This window comes from Microcaecilia unicolor, chromosome 7, assembly GCF_901765095.1.
Source record: "Microcaecilia unicolor chromosome 7, aMicUni1.1, whole genome shotgun sequence".
Taxonomy (NCBI): Eukaryota; Metazoa; Chordata; class Amphibia; order Gymnophiona; family Siphonopidae; genus Microcaecilia; species Microcaecilia unicolor.
Genome location: NC_044037.1, coordinates 166,890,125 through 166,912,644, shown reverse-complemented (window position 1 = coordinate 166,912,644; position 22,520 = coordinate 166,890,125). Strand labels below are relative to the sequence as shown.

The window sequence follows — 22,520 nt, the reverse complement described above, 5'->3', positions numbered from 1 at the left end:
TCCGTAATGAAGGGTTCGTGGTGGTGAAGCCACCGAAAGCACCAAGTCGCTGGACCCCGTCCTCTTGTCAAACGTGGGCGGAGCAGTGGCGTCACGCATCGAGGGCGGGGCAATGGCGTCAGGGCTTCACAACCAAGAAGCTGATGAAGGTGCGTTCACGAGGTGCGGACCTATGGCGTCAGTGGCTTCAGAACGACGAACCGGTGGGTAGGGAGGGAGGGGGTGTTGGGGAGGAAAACCTTGCTAGCGCCCGTTTCATTTGATCCAGAAACAGGCCTTTTTTACTTATATATATATATATATATATATATATATATATATATATATATATATATATATATATATATATATATATATATATATATATTTGCTGTCTAAAGCCATTATTAGTCTGGGCTGTTTAATGACACTTAGGGTCATGATTATCAATGTGAGGTACCGGTAAGATGTGTTATTTTACCACTAACTTCTGCTATTTTACGACAGGTCCCATTTAACGTTAAAATAACATGTCTTAATGGAGACCATGTTTCTAATTCCCCCACCCACACAAATACACTTTTAATGTTTTATAACAATACAGGATAACATTAGAACTGAAACTAAGGCCCATGTTTACAAAGGTGTGCTAGCGCTTTTAGTGTGCACTAACCATGTAGACATCCATAGGAATATTATGGGCATTTACACGATTAACACGTGCTGATTTTTAGCAAGCGCTAAAAACAGTAGCGAGACTTTGTAAACTGGGCCCTAATTGATGTCAATTAAAGAACCTGTAGCTTCCCTAATTCTTTTTTTTAACTTTCATTAATTGTTTCTATTGAAAGTATGATTGGTTTATAAATTGAAAGTATGATTGGTTTATAAATTAATCCAAGCAGACCAGTGGCGTAGCTAGGTGGGGCGCCAGGGGAGCGGTCGCTCCCCTAAACGGAGTTCTGCTGGTGCCTGTTTTCTTCTTGTCGTGTTGCGCTGAAAATGTGTGCCGGAGGAAGTCAACCTGGCTCCGCTTCTGAAGCAGACGTGACTTGATTTACTTTATGGTGCAATTAGAAAACCTTGGATGATTCATTTTTAAACAGGGATTGTAATCGCAAAGTGCCCACTTTACATTTTTTCATTTAAAATAAATGAACATTTGAATGTGACTCTTTGGAACACACGTAAAATAGCTCTTGCTATTAACATCAATTGATCTCTGTTGAATTAGACTACCCAGCTGTAAGTCATATTAGTCAAGCTAGTTTAGTCTTCCATTTTAACTCTTGGTCAAAGTTGTCTTTAGTGACCCAAGGTCATATGATACTCTTATGTACTGCATAGAAAATGTTTACTAGTATCTGCACATCAAGTGCAATGGTTGTATTTTAAATTCTTTATTGAGGATATTTTATTGAAAACACAATTAGTGAGGATGAATAACTCAGGCCTTTCAAACGCAGCAATTTTAGTTCTGATATTTAGTTTTAAGACACTTACATAGTAATATAGTAAGTGATGGCAGATAAAGACCTGAACAGTCCATCCAGTCAGCCCAACAGTCATATTCATTATCAATCTAAGATTAAATCAACAATGAACGTGATATTATATACTTCATCATGATCTTTCTTTGGTGTTTCTGGGACATAGACTGTAGAAGTCCGTCCGGCTCTTCCCTTATGTTCCAACTACTGGAGTTGCTGTCGAGTCTCACTCCAGTTTTGTATTATATAAAACAATTTTCATTCCTATTGTATGTCTTACATGCAGAAGACTCTTATATGTTTGGGTGAAGCAGAAGTTGAGTTGCAATGTACATATCCATTTTATGTAACATTGAAGTGCACATATAGAATACACTCACACATTTATACCTACTTTTTAATTGAAATTTTAACAAATAAGTACAAGAAGCACTTAAGAATCATACTAGTCTGCATCTTTAGAGGAAGAAAAAGGCTCACAAAAAGTCTAACATAATAAAGGAAAAATCAAATTTACACCTTCTGACCAAGTATACATATGTAGTTCTGAGACACTTTCATAAATACAAATAAAAGAGATATCTTTTGAAATTTCATATACGTTAAATACCCTGTTAAGAAATTAAGCAGCTCCCCCAACGTAGTCAAGGCACATAAGTACATATGTGGCACTTAATTTAGAAAGGCAACATATGTGCTTATGCAGGTACCATCACCACTGTGGTGTGTTTAGTTTGTTGTATAGTTTCTTTGCATTGTGACTGAATATTGTCCCTATACTGGTAATTGTGCTTCTGTGGCCTCCTTCTTCCTCTCTACTGTACAGATAATGGTAGAGAGTTTAACCCTGGGATTCTATATATGGCGCCTTAATTTCCGAGCAGAAATCGAAGCATATTCTATAACAATGTGCGTAACTTAATTGGTTATCTAGCTAATCAGCACTGTTGGCTGTTAAGCAATTAGCACTAAATGGCATTAAGGTTTACGCACAGAACTTGCTAACCATAGTCTGTAACATGGTGGGCCTAAATTCTAAGTTACATAGTTGAAAAGCGGATGTGGCCAAGGGTGGGGCATGGAATTTCTAAAATCTATGTGCATTGTTATAGAATACACATGCTTTTATGCAAAATAAAACATGGCATAAATGGCCACAACTACACTTGGTCACGAGGAAATTTAAGCCTATTCTATAAAATTTAAGCATACTTTACAGAACACGTCTAGGCGTACTTTTTTCCATGTGGAATTTATCTGGTGCCATATACAGTGGTGGAAATAAGTATTTGATCCCTTGCTGATTTTGTAAGTTTGCCCACTGACAAAGACATGAGCAGCCCATAATTGAAGGGTAGGTTATTGGTAACAGTGAGAGATAGCACATCACAAATTAAATCCGGAAAATCACATTGTGGAAAGTATATGAATTTATTTGCATTCTGCAGAGGGAAATAAGTATTTGATCCCCCACCAACCAGTAAGAGATCTGGCCCCTACAGACCAGGTAGATGCTCCAAATCAACTCGTTACCTGCATGACAGACAGCTGTCGGCAATGGTCACCTGTATGAAAGACACCTGTCCACAGACTCAGTGAATCAGTCAGACTCTAACCTCTACAAAATGGCCAAGAGCAAGGAGCTGTCTAAGGATGTCAGGGACAAGATCATACCCCTGCACAAGGCTGGAATGGGCTACAAAACCATCAGTAAGACGCTGGGCGAGAAGGAGACAACTGTTGGTGCCATAGTAAGAAAATGGAAGAAGTACAAAATGACTGTCAATCGACAAAGATCTGGGGCTCCACGCAAAATCTCACCTCGTGGGGTATCCTTGATCATGAGGAAGGTTAGAAATCAGCCTACAACTACAAGGGGGGAACTTGTCAATGATCTCAAGGCAGCTGGGACCACTGTCACCACGAAAACCATTGGTAACACATTACGACATAACGGATTGCAATCCTGCAGTGCCCGCAAGGTCCCCCTGCTCCGGAAGGCACATGTGACGGCCCGTCTGAAGTTTGCCAGTGAACACCTGGATGATGCCGAGAGTGATTGGGAGAAGGTGCTGTGGTCAGATGAGACAAAAATTGAGCTCTTTGGCATGAACTCAACTCGCCGTGTTTGGAGGAAGAGAAATGCTGCCTATGACCCAAAGAACACCGTCCCCACTGTCAAGCATGGAGGTGGAAATGTTATGTTTTGGGGGTGTTTCTCTGCTAAGGGCACAGGACTACTTCACCGCATCAATGGGAGAATGGATGGGGCCATGTACCGTACAATTCTGAGTGACAACCTCTTTCCCTCCGCCAGGGCCTTAAAAATGGGTCGTGGCTGGGTCTTCCAGCACAACAATGACCCAAAACATACAGCCAAGGCAACAAAGGAGTGGCTCAGGAAGAAGCACATTAGGGTCATGGAGTGGCCTAGCCAGTCACCAGACCTTAATCCCATTGAAAACTTATGGAGGGAGCTGAAGCTGCGAGTTGCCAAGCGACAGCCCAGAACTCTTAATGATTTAGAGATGATCTGCAAAGAGGAGTGGACCAAAATTCCTCCTGACATGTGTGCAAACCTCATCATCAACTACAGAAGACGTCTGACCGCTGTGCTTGCCAAGAAGGGTTTTGCCACCAAGTATTAGGTCTTGTTTGCCAGAGGGATTAAATACTTATTTCCCTCTGCAGAATGCAAATAAATTCATATACTTTCCACAATGTGATTTTCCGGATTTAATTTGTGATGTGCTATCTCTCAGTGTTACCAATAACCTACCCTTCAATTATGGGCTGCTCATGTCTTTGTCAGTGGGCAAACTTACAAAATCAGCAAGGGATCAAATACTTATTTCCACCACTGTATAGAATCTAGTCCTAAATGGTTTTTCATCCAGTTACTATCCATATAGTAGCTGAAGATGCACTGAGCTTTATACAATTATTAGCCACTGGCAATCATGTAAATCTATTTGAACTCTTTCTGGGATCAGTTTTCAAATGGGTAGCAATTTAAATGAAATCAAATAGCACAGTATAAACTAGATCTGTTTATTAATCAAGTTAACTAATGCAATTAACTAGTTAAATTTCTTCGCACAAATAAAAAATATTAATCACAGTTAATCTTGGTCTGGCATTATGTTGTGCTTATCTGTAATGCAAGCCAGATTCCTCTGCTGGTGCCAAGAGCCTTTCTGCAGCTGTGGTAAAAGATCGTTGCATCATAAGATGCAGGACATGGCTGTTGGAAGGCTGTCAGGCTGATGGAGGACTGCTACCGTTGCAGATATTTCCAGCAACCCAGACAAGTTCAGTAATGTTGGATCTATTAATGCAAGATTAAAAATAGTAATTAAGAAATTAATCACAATTAAAAATTTTAATTGTCCAACAAGCTTATTTTTAATAACTAAATACATTATAACTATGAACATAAAATACAAAACACTGTTTTTAATGTATACATTTAGGCATGTTTTATTGCTAACCATAAAAGCATTACATATAAGGTAAACATTAAGGGGGTCTTTTACAAAGACGTGGTAGCATTTTTAGCACACACTTAATGCTAAAGATGCCTATATATTCCTAAGGGTGTCTCTAGAGTTTAGTGCACACTTATTTATATGCTGGCGTGCCTTTGTAAAAGGCCTACTAAGCGAATAATTTTATAACAGGATGCCTTTGTGGAAAATTCAAAAAGGCATCTGTTTCAAAAGTCAACATAGGTGCCTGTGTGCCTTTATATAATAGGCTTCCACAATTTCCCCAATACTCTAATTCAAATACACAAATTTGCACCTGCTCTAAAGCTGGTATAAATGGGTGCATGTACTCTGGGTACCCTCGTATTTTATAAACTATACTTACTGTGCAATTCTGCCTTTACTGCACCCAAATTATGTCCTTGGGAACAGCTATGTGCAGATCACATAAAATAAGTGCAACCTTTCTGTGTACATGCATTTTACACATGTATGCAATCATACCTATGATGTGGCTGACAGGGATCCCCAAACTCCACCAAACGAAAACCCCCACCAACTGTCCCTCCTGCACCGCACCGGCCCCACAGCCTTCCGTCTGATGTATTCCCATCTATTCGGAAACAGGAAGTTGCATCAGAGGGTAGGCTCAACAGCCAGGATGAGCAGTGTGAATTAGGTGTTGCTCGCTGCCAGTGAAAATCTGCTATTTAAAAGGTATATCTTGGTTACTTCTTTAAGTCAAGTAGTTAAGAGAGGAAGACCTCAGATGTTTGGCTATTTGTCTTGGATTTTGACCTTGAAATAGCCAAGCAAACTTCTTCACAGGTCAGAAAAACCTCCCATTCTTACTCTTTCTTTTTATGCTATATTTGACAAATAAGTAATTTTGATCACAATAGAACTTTGAACTGGAAAGACACCTATTGTAGATTAAATAATGTAGGAGAACACTTACTTTAGCTCTGATGGCTACTTAGTGGTTGTCTCAACAGAGTGCCTCTGTTTCACTAAATGCTTCTTCGGGAGACCACCCGACTTTAGGTGTGTTCTTCAGTGCAAAAATTTTTTCTATATATGTCCTGTCAATAAAATGAACCCATTAAAACGTATTCTACTTGGCTTATATTCTAGGAGATACTTAACTGGGACCGTGTTGGCTTCTTTATTTCTTTGACCAGTAAAGACTATTCAAAAATGGTGCCTAGTATATTTAAAAGGACGCTGATTAAGCTCGGCCAATGAATTTGTTTTGAATTGCTTATCTCATCATGATGCAGTCTGCCACATTGCTTGTGTCAATATGGTCTTCTAATATTGATCACTCTTATCAAAGTTCTTGTAATTTAAAGAATGTGCGGATGCATACATCTATTTTATTATTGAGTCCTTTTGGTGATGTAGATTGTAGTTTATATATCCAATGTTGCTCAACTTGTAGAAGTTTGCAATCTTGATTGCCTCCACTGATAGGCAGTTGTATTCGATCAATTACAATGTATCGATAATCTTGGAATTGGTGTTGATATTTGATATTGTGCATTACCATTGGTACTTCTTTTTATGGTGAGCAATGTTGTGTTCATGCTCACTTAATCTTTTTTTAAAGTCCTTATAGTCTTACATAGATTTTTTGACAAGGACAAATTAAGATACACATTATCAGGCTTATTTTCGAAAGAGAAGGGCGCCCATCTTTCGATACAATTCAGGAGATTGGCGTACTTCTCCCAGGGTTGCTCAAATTGGCATAATCGAAAGCCGATTTTGGGCATCGTCAACTGCTTTCCATTGCGGGGACAACCAAAGTTCACATGGGCGTGTCAGAAGTGTAGTGAAGGTGGGACTGGGGCATGCCTAACATATGGGCATCCTCGACCGATAATGGAAAAAAGAAGGGCGTCCCTGACGAGCACTTGGGTGACTTTACGTGGTCCATTTTTTGTTAAAACCAAGCCTCAAAAAGGTTCCCAAACTGACCAGATGACCACCGGAAAGAATCAGGGATGAACTCCCCTTACTTCCCCAGTGGTCACTAACCCCCTCACACCCTCAAAAATGTTTTTAAAAATATTTTTTGCCAGCCTCAAATATCATACCCAGCTCCATGACAGCAGTATGCAGGTCCCTGGAGCAGTTTTAGTGGGTGCAATGCACTTCAGGCAGGCGGACCCATGCCCATCCCCCCACTACCTGTTACACTTGTGGTGGTAAATGTGAGCCCTTCAAAACCCACCAGAAACCCACTGCACCCACATTTATGTGCCCTCTTCACCCATAAGGGCTATGGTAGTGGTATACAGTGGTGGGTAGTAGGTTTTGGGGGGCTCAGCACACAAGGTAAGGGAGCTATGCACCTGGGAGCAATTTGTGAAGTCCACTGCAGTGCCCCCTAGGGTGTCTGGTTGGTGTCTTGGCATGTGAGGGGGACCAGTGCACTAGGAATGCTGGCTACTCCCATGACCAAATGGCTTGGATTTGGTTGTTTCTGAGATGGGCGTCCTTGGTTTCCATTATTGATGAAAATCGGGGATGATCATATCTAAGGACGACCTAAATGTCAAGATTTGGGCATCCCCGACCGTATTATCGAAACGAAAGATGGACGCCCATCTTGTTTCAATAATACGGGTTTCCCCACCCCTTTGCCGGGACGTCCTGCGAGGACGTCCTCAGGAAAACTTGGACGCCCCTTTTGATTATGCCCCTCCACGTATATGTTATTGCAATCAGTGATGTGGTTCAAAAAATACTTGTTATTATCAGTTGGATTGATAAATTCATTTGTGATGAACATATTGGAGCAAAACCTGCATTTGCCGCAATTAGAATGGCCCTTCACATTATCATTATTGCCCATAGGGTTGTTATTGTGCAATATTTCTCTAATATTGGTTTTTCGAGAGTAGGCTATTCTTAATTGTTGGTCTTTAAATACTGGATTAGTTTGCACAATTCTCCAGTGTTAATTATGTTCACCCCTTCTGGAATTCCTTGTGCATATTGCATGATCCATGTTTGGATGCCTTTGCAATCATTTATTGGTTTAGGGTTTAAAAACAATTCTCTGTGATTGTACTTCACTCTAGTGTATGCTTGTTTTGCAATTTTTTCCAGGTATCCTCTTCATAATAATTTAGCTGTGAGTTGTTTGGAATGTTTTTTGAAACTATCTTTTTTGGTACAAATCCTCCTATATCGTAAATATTGTGAGAATGGTAAACTTTTTTGATTGACGTTGGATGATTATTTTGATAATGAAGCAATATATTCCGATCTGTATCTTTGATGTATATTTCAGTGATAAAACTTTGTACAGTTTGTTTTATCAATACATCCAAAAAGGAGATTTGATCATTAGAGTATTACAAAGTAAATTTTATATTAGGGTATTTTATTGACAGGACATATATAGAAAAAATATGCACTGAAGAACACACCTAAAGTCGGGTGATCTCCCGAAGAAGCATTTAGTGAAACGGAAGCTTTCTGTTGAGACAGCCACCAAGTAGTCATCAGAGCTAAGATAAGTGTTTTCCTATCGTTATTTAATCTACACTGGATGTCCTTCCAGTTTAAAGCTCTATTGTGATCAAGAACTCTATAATAAAAAATTACTTATTTGTTAAATATAGCATGAAAAAGAAAAAATAAAAAGTAAGAATGGGAGGTTTTTCTGACCTGGCTATTTCATGGTCAAAATCCAAGACAAATAGCCGAACATCTGAGGTATATTCGTCTCTTAACTACTTGACTTAATCCTGGTGTAAATCATCAGGGTTAAATTAGGCGCAGATGTGCCATATCTATGCGCAAATGTACAAATGCTCCTGATCCGCCCATTCCCCCTCTTTGGATCTGTACTTAAAAATTTATGTGCATATCTTTATAGAAAACCAACTAAGAAAATGCATGTCTGAATGCAAATTATTGCCAATTAGTGCCAGTAATTCATAGTGGCCAATTAGTAGTAATTGGCTTGTTAGTCAATTAAACTGCATGTGCAAATTGAGCATGCACCCAGCTTTGCCTACACGATTTTGAGCACCATTTGGGAGTTAGTTACCACCTCTGAGGGTCAGCCAATAGAAAAGCATTATAGAGATGTAGGTAGCAATTTCTTTTAGCAAATGTATTCATTACAATTTGCATCTTAGTAACAGAAATTTGACTGAATCCCTCCCTGTAACAATCTGACTAATGCCTATCTCTATGCCATTAATTCTCTAAATTCCAGGTATAGAACTGTTCTGAATTTTTTTTATTTGTCAGTTCCATCTGTAATAATTCTAATTTGGAATTAAAAAACAAAAAAAAACCCACAAAGATAACAAAGACCTTAGTAAGTATATTGACTACTAAAAAACATTTTTTAGACCAGATCTACAATAGAAAGATGCAGTGGAACTAGTGTAGAAGTAAGGTAAATCTATACAAAACTAAGTAAATTACACTAGAGTGGGCTAGTCCACTAAAAATGTATTTTTGAAGGAAAGAATCCCTCAGAAACCTAACGGACTCAATATCCAAGGTTTAAATCCATTGTAAACCTTGGACATTGAGTCTGTTTAGTTTCTGAGGGATTCTCGCCTTCAAAAATACATTTTTAGTGAACTAGCCCACTCTAGTGTAGTTTACTTAGTTCTTGATCCGTTCCTCAGGACACACCAAGGGGCTCATTTTCAAAGCACTTAGCCTTACAAAATTCCATAGTAACCTATGGAACTTTGTAAGGCTAAGTGCTTTGAAAATACGCCTACAAGTCAGTCTGGTTTTCAGTATATCCACAGTGAATATGCTTGAAATACATTTGCTTGCACTGCCTCCATTATCATGGGCATCCTGAAAATCTGACTGGGTGTGTCCTGAGGACTGAGTTTGAGAATACCTGCTTTTGACCCATTAGTAGCTGAAACTGTAAGTTCAGAATAGTGTTTTTTATTTGATTTTGTTTATCCCCAGCTTATACATTTTAATATTTGTTCTCCACTGCTGTTTATATGACTCATAATCAGTGCTCGGCCACGACTAGTCTAATTCTCTACATTGCTTTTCTGTTCCAGCAGCTGGACAGTATACCATGAGTATACTCTAACTCGTAGTGAATCCATCATTTTCAGAGGTTTCACTTTGTCCAATGATACCTTTCATAAAGCAATCAGTTCTCCTACTAACTAAACTGCGTCTTCACATTCAATCAATTCCACTTCTTCAACTACCAGTTTCCAGAATGAATCCTTATCAACTTTTCTCCTACAAGGTCATTTCATTTCTTTTTCCTCTACTCGGCCCAATCACTTGGAATCACTAATTGGAATTCTGAAAGCAGAAGATCAAATCAAAAGAGATTGATGTGTTCACAAATAATTCTCCGCTCATTTGCAGTTCCCAAAATAAGATCAAATTAATAGCTGCCTGTATGTAGGAAACTAGTTTATGCAATAAAGGCTACAGTGGAAATAGAACCAGAGAACCAGGCAAACTGTATGCCTTCAGGCTTCTTGTTAGGATGGAAGCACAAGTGATTGCGGTAGAAACCTCTGTAGCCTGAAGCACTGCAATTTCTTTTCCCACAAATGCTTCCCTAAAGATCTAGTGGAGCGCAACTCCTTCCGGACAGCAAGTGCCCCAGATAACGCCCCAACTTCCCCTTCCACAACCTCTGAACCAGGAAAAGAAGCAGAAAAACCCCAAACAAATTACCAGACAAATCTGTACCGGAGGTCCTAGCTATCACACACTGGAAGCAGGAAACGGAGACTCAGCAGCAGGCGCACCAGGACCCATTGACTAGCTGGCATGAACCTTAGATATAGGCTGAACCCCCCCCCCCCCCCCCCACACACACACACACACTGCAGAAGTGTATAAAATAATGAGTGGAATGGATCGGGTGGATGTGAAGCGACTGTTCACGCTATCCAAAAATACTAGGACTAGAGGGCATGAGTTGAAGCTACAGTGTGGTAAATTTAAAACGAATCGGAGAAACTTTTTCTTCACCCAACGTGTAATTAGACTCTGGAATTCGTTGCCGGAGAACGTGGTACGGGCGGTTAGCTTGACGGAGTTTAAAAAGGGGTTAGATAGATTCCTAAAGGACAAGTCCATAGACCGCTATTAAATGGACTTGGAAAAATTCCGCATTTTTAGGTATAACTTGTCTGGAATGTTTTTACGTTTGGGGAGCGTGCCAGGTGCCCTTGACCTGGATTGGCCACTGTCGGTGACAGGATGCTGGGCTAGATGGACCTTTGGTCTTTCCCAGTATGGCACTACTTATGTACTTATGTACTTATGACCTCCCTGGTTTCATGCAGAATGCACACTAGAGCCCCAGGTTGCTGAATCTACACCCCGCCCTGCCCCGCCTCCGAGCTGTAACTCCCTCCCAGACATCCTGCACCCAGCCATTCTCTGCATACCCTAGCACCCCCCCCAGACATCCCCCCCATTCCTGACTGTACCTTTCGTTTAGGTGTCATGACCCCCACCGTAAACCCCCATAGAAAACAAAGCCAAAATGCACTCACTCCCCCCACCCAGCAAGACAGATTGGAAACCATCAGTGTCTGAATTTTATTCAGGCTAGTGGTGTGTCATTACAACCAGCAGGCTAGTGCTAAAGGTAAACAATTGAAACCTTCAGCACCCTCCCAAGCATCCCACCACACCATTTTGGCAAAAGCCTGCTCAAAAAAGGTGACCTGGCACACAAACCCAATGCCAGAACCATGAGACCGCACAGCTTGCAATCTCAACAGCCCCTGTGAAAACTGTGCCATAAGCGACACATTATACCAACTGCCGCTAACCACCTCAGGCAATAGCCCCCCCCAAAAAATGAGGACCCAGTACTCACCTGCTTCGGGCCAAACACCATCCACTCCTACACAGCAGTCTCTACTACATCAACCAAGGCAAGAAAAATAAACCATGGACCCAACTATCCATGGAGGAAAAGTGCTCCAGAGGCCCAAATGGACAGTCCCACACAGTGAACCAAGGTATGACCACCAACTTTCCAACTCTGCTCCCTCCCCAAATCTCCCTCACAAAAATAGCCTCAATAGCCTGTCAAAAATTCCTCTTAAACCTACACCCCACTAATCCATCAGCTCCAATCAATCATAACCACCCACCAATCCGCACCCTTCCACTTTCTTCAATCTCACCCCTCTCCCATTTCTTCAACCCTAATACCACCCTAACAACTTTCGCCTCCTCCCCACCCATTTCAGCCTCAGCTACCTGCACAGCCAGGTTGAACTGATATTATCAGCTCATAGCTTATGGCTGTGTGAGCTCCCTTATAATTGTTCATGTTTTTATTCTCTATTTTAGATGCTACTTTTAATAGTTCAAATTGCCATATCTAAAGTACATTATTTAAAAATACCCATTTTGTTTTTAAATCCCTTCAGACTTCTTGTTAGGATAGAAGCACAAGTGATTGTGGTAGAAGTTTGTGTAGCCAGGAGCATTACATATTTTTGTTCAGTTATTGGGAACCTCGCTGTCTCAGCAATTGAACACACAAATTGGATGCAGTCAGATTGTTCTGTATCTTTTCTGGAATAGCTTACTGTGAATAATAGCAAAAATAAGATCTAACTGTTCTTGTCTCAGAACGTTGCTTTTCTGCATCACTGAAAGGTAACAGGCCAGGTTATTGGAAAAAAAAAAAAAGAGCCATTCACCATTGAGGTTTCTGATGGCACAAATTGAGAAACATTACTTATTCTGTATGTGGAGCAGCAGTACTGGAAATTTATTTCAAAATGCCAACCTTTTTTCCTCCTCTTATTGGTGTGCATGTGTTTTGTTTTGTTTTTTTCATTCCAACAGAGTAGGGATGAACCACAGTTTTCCAACAAAGGACAGAAGAGGCACTAGAGGTAGAGCATCAATTAAAAGATGCTTTTTTATTGACAACAAATAGAATAGTCAAACCAGTATTTGTCCAGTTGATGTATGAAGACCATGAGAGGGTGATGCAGCAAAGCTGCAGGAGCTGACCTGGATCCCTGTTTTGCCACAAATGCCTGCCTAGGGGTTACAGTGTCTGGGTATCAAAAAAACAAATACATAACATGAATAAAAACAAAAGGATACAATAGAAATCCAAATCTCATTCAGATCAAAAGTACAGGAATATTTAATAATGTGACTGGTATAAATATGTAAAAATAAATACATATGCAATGTGAAATATAATAAATGCATAAAAATAATAATAAGGGTAAATAAATATAAAAAGGTGTGTGATGGAACAGTTGGCTTTAAGCCTGTAAAACTGTATTATTTCTTGAAGTGTATTTCTCTAGTTTGGCCAGCAGGTGGTGCATGTTTATGTTTAAAGCTGTTACAGAGAAATGATTGTTCCCTCTTTAGTTAACACAGATAAGAGGTAGCCTGCAGTGATGTGGCCAGCTATTTTTAAAACTGGTTGTTCTGGGCTCTGATTGGCCCAGGAGCTCAAAATTCAGCTAGGATGTACTGGCTTTTTCTCCAGTTTTAGCCAGGGAGAAGGATCTCTTTGCTTGAGGCCCTGTGAACAGTTATAGTTGATAAACGTGTAAGCAGCTATATGTCCTGATCTCCCTAGGTACTATTTAGATAGTAAACAGATGTTTAGATAGTGTTATAATTGATCCATATTTCAGTTACCTGTTATTGTTTTGCTGATTGTACCTTTACTTTTCATTGTTCTAATTTTTCATGACAAATATTTTTATTTTATTGCCTCTGTTTGTCAGGACTGACGAAGAATCCTGGTGGTTTATGTGTTGGGTCTGTGACTGCTTTTTGGGAACTGTGGAACCACTGGGAGTGTGGCTCCCAGTAACCTAGAAATCACTGAGGATAATTTGAGAGCGGTAGACTCACCCAGAGGCAGTTGTGACCCAGTCAGTGGGAGAGTGCTAGTGTAGAGCACAAGCGGCAGGTGCAGGCGGACCTGAGCTATGCTAGTGATAGACCCTCTAAGTGGCTGCAGGGTAGCCCCAGGTGGATGGCTAGGCATTTTGTGACAAGATGTATTAAAGGAGATAGCTGTAAGAGCAATATAAACATTATATATAGTAAAATAATAAATTATCAAATTGATTGCATACATAGATTCAATGAACATAAAATCCAAAAGCAATAGTAAAAAAGGCTGCCCAGAAATGAGATTTGGATTTATTTTGTATCCTTCTGTTTTTATTCATGTTATGTATTTTTATGATACCCAGACATTGTGAACCCTGAGGCTGGCATTTATTCTGAAACACGTATCTGTGTTGGGTCCTGCAGGTTTGGTGCATCATCCTCTCATGGACTTCATATAGCAATTGGAGAAATATTGGTTTGACTATTCTGTTAATGATTAAAAGGCACTTTTTAATTAACGTTCTACCTTTAGTACCTCTTTTCTCCTTTATTAGAAAACCGTGGTCATCTTATTCTGTTTGCTTTGCCTTTTGACTTTGCATAGGGTGGCTCGTCTCCCTTTTTTTTTTCCATTCCTGCATTTGAATAGATTAAAAAAAAATAAATGTAGAGTACATTTTTAATTGTAGAGAGTTAAACTGTTAAATCCAGATGTATGTGTGTTGACAGAACAAATATTGGATCTCATAAGTGAACTTGTAGAAACAGCAAAGTGCTAAAACGGAGAATTTTTATTCATAAGAAACATAATTATACAGGCAGTTTTATACCAAAAAATCTTAGCAGGTAATTTAATAATTACCACTATTATTATAGTTAAGGCCTCCCTGTTTTTGTTATCATTATTTTTTATTTCTGTACTCAGAGGGCTATTTTGATGAAGCAGAAATCCTCTTTACTTTCAGGCTAATGACAGGAGAGTGGAAATATCCTTTCAGCTCCAGGACCATACATTCAGTGAACCTTCTTCCTTAATCAAATTAAGGGGCCCTTATACAAAGTGCTGATAAACCCAGCACAGGCTTACTGCATGCTAATCTGGAGCTACTGTCAGCCCAGTGCGGGCACTGGCAGTAGTTCCAACACCAGTGTGCGCCATTTCCTGCACTACGGAAAATTGGCCCTTATTTTTTAGTGTGGCGCTAACCTGGTGCTAATCGTGCAGCGCCACGCACTACCCGGTTACCACCAGGTTAGCATGGGAGCCCTTACCGCCACCTCAATGGGTGGAGGTAATTGCTCCCCCCGCATGGCCACACAGTAAGAGCAATCTTACTGGCCATGGCTGTTTTCAGCCTTTTTTACCCGCTGTGGTAAAAAGGGCCACAGCATACGGCAAAAATGACCCCCACTGCTAGCACAGGGCCTTTTTTACCACAGCTTGGTAAAAAGACTCCTAAGTTTAAATCCAGTCCAGGTTTAGTCTTTATAGTGTTATAAGTCAAAATGGACAAAATTACTGTTCATATCACAGGAGTCAACATAATATATGTGGAAACTCTCTAGCTTATTGTTCTAGAACCTCTGTTTCCATCATCTCTCTTGAAGCTGTGGTCTTCTTTTCGGTGAAGTTTTGAACTCCAATTTCTCTGGCTGAAACAGTACGCTTTCTTCAGGTAGAGTAGCATCTGTTCTGCTGTAGTCTCAGTTCTGGCTGCTCCAACTTATGGACCCTGCAAGGCATTAGTCACAAGTGCTACCCCAAGTCCTTTACCTCTTTGGGTTTTCATTAACCCCATTGGGATATCAATGTGTATTTGTTGTAATGAAATTTTAAACTACTGTGCTGTCTTCTATCTTCTACCATAACTTTTTTTAACACCCATCGGGGTTATCATGCCTTACAAAATAAATAAAGGGGATGCCGGAGGCATAGCAAAGGCATGGATGTCCTTCTCACAGAAACATCCACATTTTGGACGTCCTCAACTGCTGTCGCAGGGACGGAGGCATAGTAAAGGATGTCCTTCACCCATACTCTAAAAAAAAAAAAAAAACATACGTCCCTGACGAGCACTTGGACGTTTTCACCTGGACTTGTGTTTTTCTAAGGCTGTAGATGGCAATTTATTTAAGGTTGTAGACGGCTATTATACACGCAGCTTATCTGCATGTATGAAGCCATCTTCAGCATTCGCAGAACAGCCATGCATAATGCTTGGCTGCTCTGCACTGGATTCCCCTCCTTAGGAAGGAAATCGTGTGCAAACGAGCTAACAGCGAACAGCTCACTTCCATGCGATTTCTTTCATGCATGCCCGTTCCTTTCCGAATCGCTAAGGGATCGGTAAGGGAAGGGCTTTTTCCGTTCAGTTAGTGCATCTGGCTGAAGGTAAGGGAGCTATGTACCTGGGAGCAATTTGTGAAGTCCACTGCAGTGCCCCCTAGGGTGCCCGGTTGGTGTCCTGGCATGTCAGGGGGACCAGTGCACTACGAATGCTGGCTCCTCCTATGACCAAATGGCTTGGATTTGGTCGTTTCTGAGATGGGTGTCCTTGCTTTCCATTATCGCTGAAAATCAGAAACGACCAAGTCCTGGGGACGGCCATCTCTAAGGTCGACCTAAATTTGCTGATTTGGGCGTCCCCGACCGTATTATCGAAATGAAAGATGGACGCCCTTGTTTCGATAAGCTTTTATGCTTCTTGGACCATGCTCTCCTGACTGCACCACTGCTGTGTCATTGCTTCCCTCTGAGCCTTCTTAACCTACCTGTGCCTTAAGCTTTTATGCTTCTTGGACCATGCTCTCCTGACTGCACCACTTCTGTGTCATTCCCCCTTGGACAGGACTATGAGCTTTAAAATGGTTCTGATACTGTGAGGAAGTATCCTTAAGGGGAAGTGCCAGCATCCTATAGACTCCCTCACACGTCATTTCCTTATTATCTTTACTTTCTTTCCATTTTCCATCTCTCCTTTCCTTTTTTCCTCTTTCCTTTCAACCCCTCTTCCTTTCCCTCACTCTGTCCATGTTTTCCTCCCTTTCCTCAAATCTTTGCTGTCTTGGAACCACATAAATCACAGCTATTTAACTGCAACATGACTCTCCTTACCATATCTCCTATGTAAACTGTGACCTCATGGATCTCCAGACTCCTTTACATTTTGCTCCATAAGCCTATATTGTTGTTCAGCCACATGAATGCACAACGTTTTGGGATAAGATGCTCTAAAGTACAGCAGGTTTCAAGTCTCCATTTAGAGAAATAACAATGGGGTTAGTGGAGACATCCGCAGTGGGAAAGCAGTTTAGAGTTAAAATAGGGCAAATTGCTTTGTGTGCTTGTTTGCAAAGGCAGTGGCCTAGCCTAGTTATACCAGGAAGGCATAGCCAGAAGGAGAGAAATAAGAAAATTAGTGCTCTATAGTTGGCATCTTATCTCAAATCAGAAAGATTGATAAGCCTACCAATATTGTAACAGTGTAATGGTGTAGTTGAGCACTTTTATTTTTTGGAGTCCGCATTTGATATTTGAAGAAGATTGTAATTGGTCCCTAAACCCAACTGTTTTTTTTTTCACCATACAGATGGTGCATCTGATGCAAGCTCTCACTCTGGTCGAGAAACTCCCAGTGGTGAATTAGCCCCTCGAGGCAATCTTGCTGAGCTTGAGTACAATGACAAACTGAAGAAAGAAAAAAAGAAGAAAGAAAAAGACAAGAAAAAAGAAAAGGGCAAGTCTAAAGTAAAAGAGAAGAAAAAGAAAGAAGAAAGTGAAGAGCAGGAAAAGAAAGCCAAAAAGAAGGGATTTGGAGCCATCCTCAGGTACATATTTTGCCACTAAGGAAGATGTTGTTTTTCAAGAAGCATGTGTGATGATGTGCCTGTGTTGTGTTCAGCAGTGATTTGAATATTGTTGCTTTAAGGTACATTTTTATTCTTTTCAGGAGTCTTGTGGTTTAGTTTTCTGCGATAAATTTTCTTTAGCTCTTGTGGCTAATTGTATTTATTTATTTATTTATTGTATTTGTATACCACATTTTCCCACCTTTTTGCAGGCTCAATGTGGCTTACAATGTATCGTTCTTAGTGGATAACAGACTGAAATAGACAATTAGTGTTACTTAAGATCGAGCATAACATAAGAGAAAGTTAAACAATCTTACAATGTATTGTTCTTAGTGGATAATGGCACAGAGAATAGGCAATTAGTGTTATATAAAGATCAAGCGTTTCATTATAGAAAGTTAGACAATCTTACAATGTATCGTTCTTAGTGGATAGTAGATCAGGAAGTAGACAGTTAGTGTTGTGAGAAGGTCGTGCATGACTTAGTAAAGAATTGAACAAGCAGAAATATGAAAAGGAACTATTCCGATTGTAGGTAAAGTGGAGATGTATTACATTTACATTTGTTGGTCTTTGTTATATGCCTTATTGAAGACGTGGGTCTTCAGAGATTTACGAAAGTTGGTTAGTTCATAAATAGTTTTTAAGTTGCGCTGTAATGTCCTAGAGGCCCTTTTACTAAAATACAGTAAAGTTATGCACTTACCATGCAGTAAGTTACTTCCACCAAAGAAATAATATGCAGGTTCAGGTAGGAGAAATGGCTGTGACTTTATTTATATGACTGAACAAAGCATTCTAATAGAGAGGTTGAAGCTCGCTTATTTATCAACACTGCAGAAACATCTTCTCAGAGCACTGATCCTTTGACCCTACAAAGGTTCACCAGAATGTCAGGTTCTCAGGTTCAGAGCCCGCGGGGCCGGGCTCTGGAGCAAACGTGAGCCCTTGGGCTGCTGACGAGGAGCGACAGCAGCAGGCAAAACCCACCAACCAACACTGGGTAAGCACACCGGCAGGGACTGCAGGCACTGCCCAGCGAACCGGAACACATGGACTGGAATCCCCCGGACTGGAGGACACAGGACTGGAACACACACCGGACCGGAACACACTGGACTGGAGCACACCAGACTGGAACACCCTGGACTGGTCCCCCGGACTGGAGGACACAGGACCGGAACACGGGACTGGAGCACACTGGACTGGTCCAACAGCTTCACCTGTACTTAGCTACTAAGCCCCCCAAGAGTTGAGCTCCTGGGTTCGAGTAGCCGACAGGACTTACTGGATACCGGATGACATAGGGACCAGGACTGGAAACAGAAGTGCTCCTAACCCTAAACTAGCAGGAGTGTTCCTAACAGTAAACTGACAAAAGGACTTCCTAAGCCCTATACTAAAACAGGAGCTCCTAATCCCTGCTCAAGAAAGGGACTTCCTAAGCCCTAAACTAACAGAGCAGGGAACTAAACACAAAGCTAACACAGGTGCTACTAAGCACCAAGCTACAAGCAGAGCTTTACACTAATAAGCTAAACACATAACTAACCAGCTACCTAAGCACTGCTCTAGCAAGCTAGATACAACTAACAAGGTGCTTCCTAAGCACTACTCTGGTAAGCAACCAGAAGAGCTCCTAGCACTAAAAGGGAAGACAGGGGAGCCACAAGGAAAAAGCAGTGAAGCTAACACATAAGCCAAAAGTGATTCTAAATCACCAAACACCAACAGCAAAGACTGCAATGCTCCCAATAGCACAATCCCAGAAGTACTTCTAACAGCAAACTCTGCAGTGTTCCTAACAACACCAAACCCTGAAGTACTTCTATCAACAACAGAGCTTCCAAAGCCCTACACACAGCAATGCTTCCAAAACCAAGAGGGAAAAGCAGGGGGACCAAACACACAAACACCAGTGCACACTGCACTAACACTAACCTGGACCTTAGCAAAAGCAAGCAGGGAAACTAGACACAACGTCAGAAGTGCACACTGCACCACCCTACCTACAGCAAACACCACTGTTGCAAAGGCCCTGAAGGAAACAACACCACTTCCTTATCAAGGCCCTCCCTGATGATGTCACACTACCTAGACCTAGGCAAAAGCACACTGACCCAGAGAGGCCCAACCCACACCAATGCAAAACCGTGAAATACTTGAAGCCAGTACACCCAAAGAGAGTTAGAGCAACTCAGGCAACACACAGCTGTAGTAAAGTAAAACAATTAACCCCATGCTGCTGGAAGCTGCCAGCACAGAGAGACAGAGCCAGCTCAGAAAGGACAGAGAAAAGAAACAGAAGCCAGCTAAGAAGCTGACCCCCAGGAAAGAGGTAAGTTTGAGAGGGGTTCAGACCCCAATCATAACACAGAAAAAAACTAAGCAGTTTCTGGGGATGATATGAGAAGTCAGAGAGAAAAGCAATGGGTTGTCTTTCCCTTTTATAGACTTGACATGTAACACAGCATCCCCATATCATGGCCCATAGCCAGGACATTTCAACTGGCTGTGGTTGTTTGTGACAAAAAGAACTGTATGGCTTGTCCACATGGACCTGGAAGTTGCCGTGCAGCCCTAGAGGCCACATGGCCAGCAGAGACAAGGGGAAATGAGTCCTGGAGCAGCCAAAACCACCAGGGTGAGTTGCAGCTCATCCCTTTGATGAAAGTCAAGACACTGAGGGCAGGGAATGAGAGAGCCCACTTTGTTATTGCAAGTGTGGTTTATTCATACAAGAGTTGACACGTTTAGTCCAGCATGTTTTACTTCTAGATTTACTAATCCAAGAATAAAAGTGACTTCCTTGTAAGACCTCCAGTTGTTCTCAAGGGTGGTCTATGTGGGGATTCCAGGTGTGAAGATTAGCCTAAAAAAACTGGACCTAAACCGAAGGTGTCCTAGAAAATTGCCAAAGGGTTTTTGGTGGAAATAGCTGGGAACCATTGTTATAGAGCTAATAAGGAAATTGCTATTCAGTCTTCTAACCTGAATAAAACAGCAGTGAGTCTAGAACAAATTCTCATTCATTGCCACATTAGAGCCATGTGTGAAACAGTATTATAGAGAGGTGCCCCACATATCTCAGAGCTGCACACTTTTTATCATTAAGCATTCGGCCATTTGCTTTTATTGAATGACTTCATATGGTGTCAGCAGTAGTGGCAGACAGTCACTTGGCTATAATTTGTCATTTCCTTATTAGGTTATATGTTTGTTTCTTGATGTAGGCTCCATGTCTTATTTATCTGTCAAGTGCCGGCTCCGCCCTCAGAACACCTCTAAAATAGCTGGTTTTGCTTTAAGCGCTAACTGGTCATTTTCAGCAGCGCTAACTGGTTAAGTGCTACTGAAAATGACCAGTTAGCCCCGAACAGGGAATTTAACTGGCCAGGAGCCATTTCTGGCCAGCTAAATTGCTCTGAATATCATGTTGTCTCATCTGCAGAGTTGATCATTTCACTTGTCACCATTTCCAGATTAATTATGTAGCTGTGGTCTGGTTTTAGACTTCACCTAGGTGATCGCAGTATTTATTTGCAAGCTGTTGAGCCCATTAAAATGGGCAAGAAAGCGGTCGGAGCCCCGCCGGGTCCAGCCATGCCCCTGCCCAGGAAAGCTGCCCCGGGGGATGGTGGCAGAGGAAAGCGCCCGTGTCACAGTGGCAGCAGCTCATCGGACCTGTCGGAGTGCGCCTCAGAGCTGCTGTCGGACGATCCCCGCCTGGTGCTCGCTGGTCACCTGTAGCTCTGTTCTTGCCTCCTCTAACAACGTTGGAAGAGATTTGTGACGTGCCACACATGCGCGCCATGTCGGTCACTCTTCATTTGTATAGTAGGATTGGGTGTAGGCCAGGACTGGAGATAATCTAGGAAGCTGGAAAGGCTCTGTCCACAACACATACTGCACATTCTTTCCATACAAAAATGCAGGCTACACCATTGGATGTTTGGAACTTAATACGTCACTTCAAAATCCATGGGACAAACAGCAGAGGCAGTAATAAGGCTGGGGTTTAGAAACTCTTGGCCTCCTTTTTCAAGCTGGGCTATTGGTTCTCCTGCAGCAATGCTGAAGGAGCCCATTCAATGTAAATGGGCTTTGTTGGCAATACCACAATGGGAGCCACTAGTGCAGCTTGATAAAATAGACCCTCTATTTCTTATGGTTTTATGGCACTTTACTTTCTTCCCATTTGTATATATGAGTCTCTGTGAATAGTCCTTCTCTGTTTCTCTCTATTTAATTTGCTCCTTCTTTACAAAATACAAAACAGCAGCACTTCAATTCAATGTGAAACACACTTAACATTTCTGATTAACTCCAGAGCCAAAGGGGACAGTTGGAGATGTAGGATATGGGAGATCTTTCTTTTGCCCAAAAGGTGGCTGCTGTACTAAAGCTGCAAGTGCTTCTTTCTCCTAGCATTTGGATGGTGCTGGAGAATTCCCAATGATGTACATGAATTCGTAGAACCCCCAAGGTGGCAGAAGTTAATTAAGAGATTCAGCGTCTTCTCTTTCTCCTCTCTGGAGTAGGGGTGAAGTGGGTTCCCTAGTTCCCACTACACAAGATATAGGGAAGAGGATTGGGTGATATGTCTCCTCACTATAGACTTTCAGAGGCTTTGTAGTTTTAAGGTGCTGCTGGATTAGCAAACACTGCTATCCTTGCCTGTATACAAACTTCAGGGCATGATGCTGGAGGACTCTCCCTTACGCAGTGGTCAGGGCCAGGAAAGATAAGCCTACAGGCAAATTTTAAAACTGGGCTCTCCCCTTTATATTTTCTGAATTTTCCCTCTTGAATTTCACTCTTATTTTTGAGTTTTCAC

General features: G+C 41.4%; 1 protein-coding gene across 2 annotated transcripts in view; it reads left to right on the top strand.

Moving 5' to 3' along the window:
- The window catches only part of PARD3B (par-3 family cell polarity regulator beta), a 2,175,158-nt gene that overhangs the window by 1,348,027 nt on the left and 804,611 nt on the right, over window positions 1–22,520 (top strand). For both annotated transcript variants that reach the window (XM_030209894.1, XM_030209893.1), the window contains exon 18: window positions 17,422–17,659. In XM_030209894.1, coding sequence (XP_030065754.1) covers window positions 17,422–17,659 — 238 coding nt within the window. The remainder of the gene's footprint in view (window positions 1–17,421; window positions 17,660–22,520) is intronic.